This window comes from Oryzias melastigma, unplaced genomic scaffold (assembly GCF_002922805.2).
Source record: "Oryzias melastigma strain HK-1 unplaced genomic scaffold, ASM292280v2 sc00281, whole genome shotgun sequence".
NCBI lineage: Eukaryota > Metazoa > Chordata > Actinopteri > Beloniformes > Adrianichthyidae > Oryzias > Oryzias melastigma.
The window spans coordinates 198,794-208,789 of NW_023416904.1; the positions used below are offsets into that span (position 1 = coordinate 198,794).

The window sequence follows — 9,996 nt, forward strand, 5'->3', positions numbered from 1 at the left end:
TTGACTTGGGACTTGACTCGGACTTGAGGACAAAGACTTGGGACTTGACTCGGACTTGCAAAATGATGACTTGGTCCCACCTCTGTGAATCATCGCTCATCTGGAGTCCTGACTCAAACACGCCCATATGATTCATCCCGGACTTAGAGAGCTGCTCGCAGGGGAGGGGCATGGGAGTGGACGACAGATTTTCCAGTTGGGAGCATTGACTGTATATAAGAACTGGACTGAGCAAACCCCCCTACTTCCGTGTTCCATATAGGAAGTACCACTGGGTTACAAAAAGGCCAAAGTCCCATTGACTTACATTGAGAAACAGACAGTTATTTCTCAGTCATTTTATATCTCAGAATAATCATTCTTCCTCTGCTGCTTTCTGCTTAACTTCGTTTTTCGAATCCTAATTTTTTTAAAGATATTTTTTCCATTATCACAAGTTATTCGAGTTATAAATTGACCAATCAGATGGCTCAATAAGCGTTTGTGGGTCTGACGTCGAACGTCTGGGGGGTTTGAGTGACAGATGACGGGTAGCCAATGGGAGCAGACTTCATCAATGGCTCCGTGAAGACCTTTTAACACCTACTTTGCAATTCAACAATGTACCAGTCATTGTCCTGCTGTTGTTTTCCTCAATGGAATGTACTGATGCAGCAGTTTGAAACAACAAGAGGAGCATGCTGTCGACATTTTTAGATGAGGATTTACTCTGTAGAAATAGATTTCACTCTAAGGTTACGTGCTTTCAGACTTTTTTGTTTGTTTAAAGTTCGTTTTTCTTTTTTTTCACTGTTTTGATTGTAGCTTATAAATTATAAGTTGCGTATCATACGGAATGGTACAGCTCCTCCATAAAATCACCAACCAAAGTTTCATTTTCGCCGCACTTTTCCAGCTTGCAGCCTGAATTAGACGCAGCCGTCTGAGGAGCGAGACAAACTTCAATGGATGTTGTTGTATTTTCAAACAGAAAAAGATCCAGCTGTTCACTTGTTAGGATGGTTATTTATTCTAAATACCACTGAACGCTCTTCTCATGTCCTTCTGATCAGACTAACATGGCAGCGCATGTGAAGTGTCAGGCGCTCTGCAGGGGCGTCACCCAAATGCTCCTTTTATCTCGACAAAAAGGAATAAATGTAAGTAAATCCCAAAGGACCGCTGACAGAATCAAATGTTGGAATGGTTCTCCCTCAAAGGCTTCAACAATGACTTGTACAATTCTCTCTAGGTGGTGTTATTAAAGTAGAAGCTGTTTACATCCCGCAGTCTCGTGGTAGAGGTGTGGAATGAGGCGGGGACTCACTCCAGATTGGCGACAGTACTTCCTATAGATTCCATGACTCAGCTATGACTCACAGAGACTCAGACCAATCGCTGAAGATGGGTTGCAGACGTTTGCAATATGGCGATAGCTGTTTCAGGAAGTGACGGTGAAAGCGATGGCCTACTTTCACGAGGAGTGGAGGTAATGCATTTCCAATGGGGGACCTCATGGCTCAAGTAGTCCAGTATTTTTTACTGTCAGTGGTTGGGAGGGGGAGAAATGTAATCCCGAGGGGGCCCAAGCCAGGGTCTCATCGTGCCGGTCCCAAGCCCGGATAAATACAGTGGGTTGTGTCAGGAAGGGCATCCGATGTAAAATCTAGCCAAATCAAATATGTGAATCAGACCTATGAAATCCATACCTGATCGCTCGAGGCCATGATATTATATATGTTAATTAAAAGAAATGGAAGTAGGCCTCCATCGGATTAGGAAAGGGGTGTGATTATCAGTAAGAACTAATTGAATGACTTTGTCTTAGTTCTTGTATGTCATTGTTAATGTGTGATTGATTGGTAGGAGCAAATATTATTATAAGATGAATTTCAACAGGAATCACCATGGACTATGATGTTTGCAGATGATATTGTGATTTGTAGTGAGAGCAGGGAACAGGTGGAGGTGGAGTTAGAGAGGTGGAGGTTTGCCCTGGAAAGGAGAGGAATGAAGGTTAGCCGCAGTAAGACAGAGTACATGTGTGTGAATGAGAGGAACCAGAGTGGAAGAGTGAGGTTACAGGGAGAAGAGATAAAGAAGGTGGAGGAGTTTAAGTATTTAGGGTCAACAGTACAGAGTAATGGAGAGTGTGGAAAAGAAGTGAAGAGGAGAGTGCAAGCAGGTTGGAATGGGTGGAGAAAAGTGTCAGGTGTGATGTGTGACAGAAGAGTTTCAGCACAAATGAAAGGAAAGGTGTACAAGACTGTGGTGAGACCAGCCATGTTGTTTGGACTAGAAACAGTGGGACTGAAGAAAAGACAGGAAGCAGAGCTGGAGGTAGCAGAGATGAAGATGCTGAGGTTCTCTTTGGGAGTGACCAGGATGGATAGGATCAGGAATGAATACATCAGAGGGACAGCACATGTTAGAGGTTTTGGAGATAAAGTCAGAGAGGCCAGACTGAGATGGTTTGGACATGTTCAGAGGAGAGACAGTGAATATATTGGTAGAAGGATGCTGAGTCTAGAGCTGCAGGAAAGAGGTCTAGAGGAAGACCAAAGAGGAGGTTTATGGATGCAGTGAATGAAGACATGAAGGTGGCTGGTGTTAGAGTGGAGGATGCTGAAGACAGGCTTAGATGGAGGAAACTGATTCGCTGTGGAGACCCCTGAAGGGAAAAGCCGAAAGGAAAATAAGGTTGGGAGGGGGAGCAGATTCTCAGGTTTGGAGGGGTGAGGAGCTGCAGGTGTCAGCAGACCGGTGCAGCTCAGAGCAATCGAGTGTTTGAGCTTTGTTCCAAGGGTTTTTGTTTCTCAAAGCGGATATGTTTTCTTTACAGTGATAAGATGGATATTTTTCTACAAATGTAAGTTGTTATTGGTGGAAGGAAATAAGTTAGTTAATGAGTCAGTGGGGAAAATGACTCATGATTCTCGAGTCAGTAAAGTGACTTGCGAGTTTTGAACAATTTGTTCATGACTCGCACATCACTATTCTAAACCCATGTAGACAGAAAGGAGTTTGACGAGGAGGCTGTCACGCAGAAACATTGTCGGGACAGTGACATGTCTGGCTCTAAAGAAGACTGGTGGAATATTTGTTGATCCGATGAAATGAAGAAATGTCAAACGTTTTCAAGAATGTTTATTAAACAGAGCAGAGAAAAGTGCATGCTGGCGAGCACAGAAGAGAGGTCTGCAGAGCCCTGATCTCTGATGAAGGACGCTCACATTTTATACAGTCATACAATCAGCTGTTAATCAGGAGCCTAAGATGGAAATGGAAATGCCATATCTAACATGAACAAGATGTTCTAATGAGATCAAAATGTTTACACATTGTGGTCAGGGTGTTCTGACAATAAGAAAACAAGACTCAGAGGATGAAACATAAGTGAATGTATAATTTCTGTGACAGACCTCCACAGCTACGGAGAAGACCCTCATCACCGTCTAACCCCCCACGGCAGGAGAATGTCCGTTACCGATCCGTACTCATCAGAAATACTTCTGATCTGCTGTGTAAACATTTATTTAAAACATTGGAGTAGTGCTCAGCATGAAGACACTTTGTTTTATCCAAAACAGCAGACTGCGTACTTAGTTCAGTAAAGTCAGAGAGATATTAACAGATTCGCACTTTCGGGTTCAATAGCTCTTCAGAAAAACGTTCAAATGTGACAGCAAGTGTCTCAATCGTCTTGTATCAACATAGAGTCACCTACACATCCATTTAGAAAGAATAAAAATCCTGTTTTCCCCTTTTAATGTGTGTTATCTTCGAGCTGCAGATGGAGAGACGGCAGTGAGACGCTGCTAAGGGACCGTCTACAAAGTGCAACCTCTGAGAAAAGGCCATTCTGTAAACATCAATAAGCTCCCACAAACAAACAAATGTCGGCTTTTATGTGAACTAATGATAGAGATTCGTCACCGTATTCAAGCCAGAATAAAGATTTTGAAAAAAATTTATTGCATTATTTATATTAAATCATTTTTTAGTAGATACATGAAACATGCAAAAATAAGCTTAATAGCTCTTTGAATATTGCAGCTACAGTCACCAAACTTTCTGCAATGACTAATCATAAGCTTATTGTTTTATTACAACAACGATTATGGCAAAACATTTTCTTTCTTTGTTTTTTTCAGATTTTTTTGAATGAATGTGGATCATATTTGGTCTAAAATGCGTAATAGCTCTGAGGATATCGGAATACAGTCACCAAACTTTCTGGACTGACTAATGATGACCTGTGAATAATTCAGTGTTTTTCAACCTTTTTTGAGCCGAGGTACACTTTTTCCATGAAAAAAATCCCGCGGCACACTAGCATCCAAAAAGGTAAAAAAAATTAGTCTGTATTGATGTACAGTCCCTCCACAATCTAGTGTACATTGTTTTATATAAGTGTGAAGCATCATTAATCAATTTGCTCAAATTAAACGTATATCTCGTCAAAACAGTCTACACTTATTATCATTAATGAATGATTAAAAATATAAAAAAAAATAAATACTTCTAAATAATCCGTTTTTTGACTGTTTTTTTTTTCTCTCTTTTTTAAATACTTCCAAAACTATCAGACAAAGTAAAAACAACGTTCTTTTCTGGTTTCCCTCCACAATAGTGATGAGAATTCTGGCTCAAAATTCAATTCTTTTGCATTCGTTTTCCTCAAACAGCGGCTCTTTTGGCTACCAAATGGCTTTTTTAGGTTGTTGTTTGCTTTGTTTGATTCATTATAAACTACTAGATATGATTATGCACAAAATCCATGATGTAAATATGTTTTTATTAATATAAAGTGTAAATTATGTATATGCTGTTATTTATCCCTTACAGATAAAATGTACAAAATTAATGAAAAAAGAATTAACTATTAACCATTCAGTTTTTAACTTAACATTTTAAGCTTTTTTCTTTTTAAACACATTTGAAGTGAACAACACTCACCTCTGCAACCACAACCCAAAATACAAATTAAATTGTGCAAAAACCACTAAATCTAGACTTTTATTCACATTGACGTTAAGAAAGACAAAAGAGTTTCAGCTTTGAGGATGTCATCTGCTTTCTTCTGTCAGTGATGATCTGCTCTGTTTTAGAGAAGATTCTCTCAGTTCTCAGGTGTCTGGACAGGTTGATTGTGGAGCCATAAATATATACAGAATATATATATACATACAGAATATTTCCTGCAGACTCTGTTCCTTCATACTATCAAGAAAAGTCAAATGATTCCAGTTTTTATCTTCTTTTTCTTGTCGTTTTCTTTACATTTTGTGTTGTTGTTTTCTCTCTATCTCTCTCCCTATTTGGCTCTTGCGCTGCTGAACGTGTAAACCCCTCCCCCTCCACCTAGTGCTCAGCATGCGCACTTAACCCAATGCATCATGGGGGCTGTAGTGCATTAACTCACGCAGACGCCGTCATACTGTCGTTTCTGAGCTTCATTATTTTGTTCACTTTTTAAACTGTCTGACGTCGGATCCCGCTGGAAGCTACACCGCTAAACACGAGCTTTAGCTGTTATTTTTGTTGAAACTGAGAGACTTTATGAGCCGAATCAAAACAAGGAAGTATGGACGTTAACCACTTCTGATTGGTCAGATTAATGACATGTGATCAAGCCTCCAACAATGATTGGCGTAGACAGGTGCGGCTGGATTGCGGTAACATCATTCTGATTAAAGAGTCATTTATAGAATCAAATAAATATTTATTTTACCATCTTGCATATTCAAAACTATCCAATGTTAAATCAGGGCCGTTTGGATGAACACAGAGCTGATACCATAGTGATGGTAAATGTTTTAGATATGTGAAAATGGGTACTTTCCCTTCGGCACACTGGTTGAAAAACACTGGAATAATTTATGGCAAAATCCCAGGCTATACCAGCACAAAGAAAGAGATAAAAGGAACAGATACATCTATTGTAGGAAGCTCAAGATAAAATCTCTTTCCTCTTTTTGGTAATCCCTTCCCCTGTTACCACCATGACCTTCAAACAAAGCTGGTGACCCTTGATGCATTTGATAACGCTCTGGGGTGAAACCGTATGTGTCATTTGATGAAGGGAAGTTCACCACTGGAGGTGTTGGAGGTGTCACCACTGGTGCCACGAGAAGCCCCCACTCCACCCACCACCCCCTCTACTATCGTCTCTGTTTGTGTGGCGGTTAGCTTTGGCTGATGAAGCAGCGAGACATGCAGACATTTTCAAAAGGATCCAGACAGAACTGGAGGATAAAACAGAACATTTAATAAAAGTGTTGATTTGAAGACAGAGTTGTTGTTACACACTGATGCTAGCATGCTACAATTTTAGCAGCTAATGCCAATGAGCTGCAGCAGCAGTAATTAATAGGACATTTATAAAAGCTGTATTTTATAAATGTAATAACAAGCATGAATCCGCTTTGTATTAACTTTATTAGTAGACTGTCTGTAACATTACAGAGCCAGTGTTGACCTGAAAAAGCCCCTCATGAGAGAGAGCTGCATCTTTACCGTCAATGAGATGATGGCAATAACTATAAACATTCAAATGTGTTCAAGTTCTTTTTGTGATAATTTCACATAAAAATCACCAGCATCGGGGGTCAGTCTGACAACTGGCCCCAACAAATCCCCTTCCGCATACAAACATGCAATAGGGTGAAGGGGAGGGTGACTGTATTGCAGTGCGCTGCGGGGGGTGGACTACCTGCCAGTGGCCCCCCTCCTGTGGCCACTGCATAGATTTGCCCCTCCCCTTGGTTTTATTTGCACCTTAGACATTTAGGACCCTTGGTGGGGGGGTGCTTGGACATCACTGCCAGCAAACAGTCGATGTCCTCTCAGTCCCCTAAGCACCAATTTTAACCGCACCTTAGACATGTAGGGCCGTTGGTGGGAGGGTGATGGGGCATCTCTGTGAGCAATCAGGAGATGCCCTGTTAAGGCCTTCTCACCAATTTTAACTGCACCCTTTAGTACACACACCTCTAACACCACAAATTGGGATCCCCGAGATTTAAGATCTAGCAGGGGATCAAACTACATCGGAGCCTGGCGGTGTCCAGGTCTCAGTGGTGCGGGTTCCGGTCCTTGCTCTTGAGAACTAGTCCTTTCCAAAACTCCATCAGTGGGTGTGCCAGTTTACATCACTCCTCTGGGACCTCCATTTCTCTTAGGTGCGCCTCTCCTTGGCGAAGGGTGGGCGGCCCCATCCTTGCTCCCCCCTGGGCCTCCCACGGCGGGGATGGGCGGTAGTCTGGAACATGTGGGTGGGTTTCCCTTGGGGGGCCCTGACCCATACCTGGGGTGGGGCGGGGGATGCTCGGCGCTGCTGAGTGGTGGTGGGCTGCTCTTCTGGGGTTGGGGGGCTCTCCGGGGGTGGGGCCTCGCATTGGCCCTCCTGCCGCGGTGGGGGGGCTGCTCTTCTGGCTGGCCTGTGGCCTGCACTCTCTGTGTTCCTGTGCCTTCCTGCTTTCAGGTGTGTGGGGCCTCTGCGGCGGTCCCGCGTGCCTTGGTCTGTATGTTTGGCGGGATTGCCCTGTGGGCAGGTTTTCTCTGCTGCCCCGGGGCGGGTCTTGGCGTGGGGATTGCCGGGTGCTCTCCCCCTTTGTACATTCCATCTTTATCCACATTAGGAAACCATAAACACCCACCTGAGCACAGGTGTCATCTCACCTTTGCACTATTAGTACTAATAGTATGTGTGACAGAATGAAAGGCTTTATTTGTGTGGGTTTGAATGATTAAGTGTGTGAGCTGCAGTTATATTGTGTACATTCTGACTAGTTTAAATGTGGAGACTATCTCAACCAACAGGTGTGTGTGTAACTACAGAGTGTGTGTGTAGACAGGCCCCATCCATTCTAGTTTACTATTTAGACCTGGATGTTTTATGGTCCGCGACCCCGAAAGGGAAGAAGCGGTCAAGAAAATGGATGGATGGATGTTTTATGATGTTGTTTCCCTCTGTTTCCATCTTCTTTTTTCTCTAAACCACCCCCCCCTTCAAAACATTCATCTTCCAGACCACTTCTTCCCTTTCGGGGTCGCGGGGGTGCCGGAGCCTAACCCGGCTACTGATGGGCGACGGCAGGGTACACCCTGGACAGGTCGCCAGTCTGTCACAGGGCCTCAATCACACACACATCCACTCTCACATTCACACCTAGGGGCAATTTAGAGTCACCAATGAACCTGTGAAGCATGTTTTTGGACGGTGGGAGGAAGCCGGAGTCCCCGGTGAAAACCCACGCATGCACGGGGAGAACATGCAAACTCCACACAGAAAGGTCCCAGCCGGGATTCGAACCGGGGCCTTCTAGCTGTGAGGCAAGAGCGCTAACCACTGCGCCACCGTGCAGCCCCCTTCAAAACATAATCAATATAAATAAAGTTTAGCATTGAGTACAACAGGGGTTTATACTCGATAAACCTCTGTTGTGACAGTAAAATCTGCCCAACACTAGAGGCTCTCAGCCCGTATCTGTTAGCTCAGATGTTGGACAGGACAAGTTAAAAAAAAAAAAACAAAACTGAAACATGGATTCTTACTTCAGAGTCTGAAGTCTGTAGTCTGGACTCTCCAGAAAACCGCACAAATTAGGAAATCCTAAATCCTGCAGGTCTCTGTTCCACCTGAAATCAAGTTCTGTCAGATTGGACGGGTTGGACTTTAGAGCTGAGATCAGAGGTTTCCAGATGTTCTTTGACAAACTGCAGTTCATCAACCTGAAAATAGACAGAATAGTGTGTTCAGGAACAGTGATGGACGCTGAAGTTCTGGGAACTTGGCAAATTCAATCAGGTGGGACCCGTCCTGATGAGAGACAGTGAGACAAAGAGGCTGAGACATTTGGATCCAAGTGCAACTGGTTTAATGAACAAGGGGCAAGAGATTAACAAAGTCAGAGTCCAGGCAAGGGTCAAAAATACAAGGAGCAAAGTAGAAGGCAAGGCAAGGCAAGTTTATTTGTATAGCACATTTCATGTACAGAGACAATTCAAAGTGCTTTACATAAAACATTAAAAGAAACAATCAAAGAAATAGTAAAAATGTCATTCATCATCATTCAAATCATATAAAATAAAATTAAAAGAAAGTAAAAAGATTTTAATTTAAAACAAGCATAGATAGACAGTGCGGACGTAAACTTTTGAATACATATTAATCAAATGCAACTGAGAACAGGTGAGTCTTTAACCTGGATTTAAATACACTGAGTGTTTCAGCAGATCTAATGTTTTCTGGAAGTCTATTCCAGATCTGTGGTGCATAGAAGCTGAATGCAGCTTCTCCATGTTTAGTTCTTACTCTAGGAACTGTTAAAAGACCGGATTCTGATGACCGGAGAGGTCTGGCTGGTACATACTGGGTCAGGAGGTCAGTCATGTATTTTGGTGCTAAACCATTCAAAGCTTTATAAACCAGTAACAGAACTTTAAAGTCTATCCTCTGACAGACAGGTAACCAGTGTAAAGACCTCAGAACTGGACTGATGTGGTCTACTTTCTTGGTCCTTGTGAGAACCCGAGCAGCAGAGTTCTGAATAAGCTGCAGTTTCCTGATGGATTTTTTTGGTAGTCCTGTAAAAACACTGTTACAGTAATCAAGTCGACTAAAGATGAAAGCATGCACTAGTTTCTCCAGGTCCTGCTTAGACATCAGATCTTTAATCCTTGAGATATTTTTGAGATGATAATAGGCTGATTTAGTGACTGCCTTAATGTGTTTATCAAAATTTAAGTCTGTGTCTATCACTACACCCAAGTTTCTGGCCTGGTTGGTAGTTTTTAGTTGAATAGATTGAAGCTCTGTAGTGATGTCCAACCTTTTTTCTTTAGCCCCAAAGACAATAACCTAGGTTTTGTTTGTGTTTAATTGAAGTAAGTTGTGACACATCCAGTCATTAATGTCCTCAATTCATTTACCAAGAGCCTGTACAGGGCCTTGGTCTCCTGGTGTCAGTCTAATATATATCTGTGTGTCATCTGCATAGCTATGGTAACTAA

The 9,996-nt window shown here is 42.5% G+C and overlaps 1 protein-coding gene across 1 annotated transcript in view; it reads right to left on the reverse strand.

Annotated features, from left to right (window-relative positions):
- Positions 1 to 9,996, reverse strand: part of LOC112138195 (NACHT, LRR and PYD domains-containing protein 12-like) — a 55,241-nt gene that overhangs the window by 31,499 nt on the left and 13,746 nt on the right. Inside the window, exon 3 of the mRNA XM_024260763.2 lies at positions 8,539 to 8,715. Coding sequence (XP_024116531.2) covers positions 8,539 to 8,711 — 173 coding nt within the window. The 5' untranslated portion in view covers positions 8,712 to 8,715. The remainder of the gene's footprint in view (positions 1 to 8,538; positions 8,716 to 9,996) is intronic.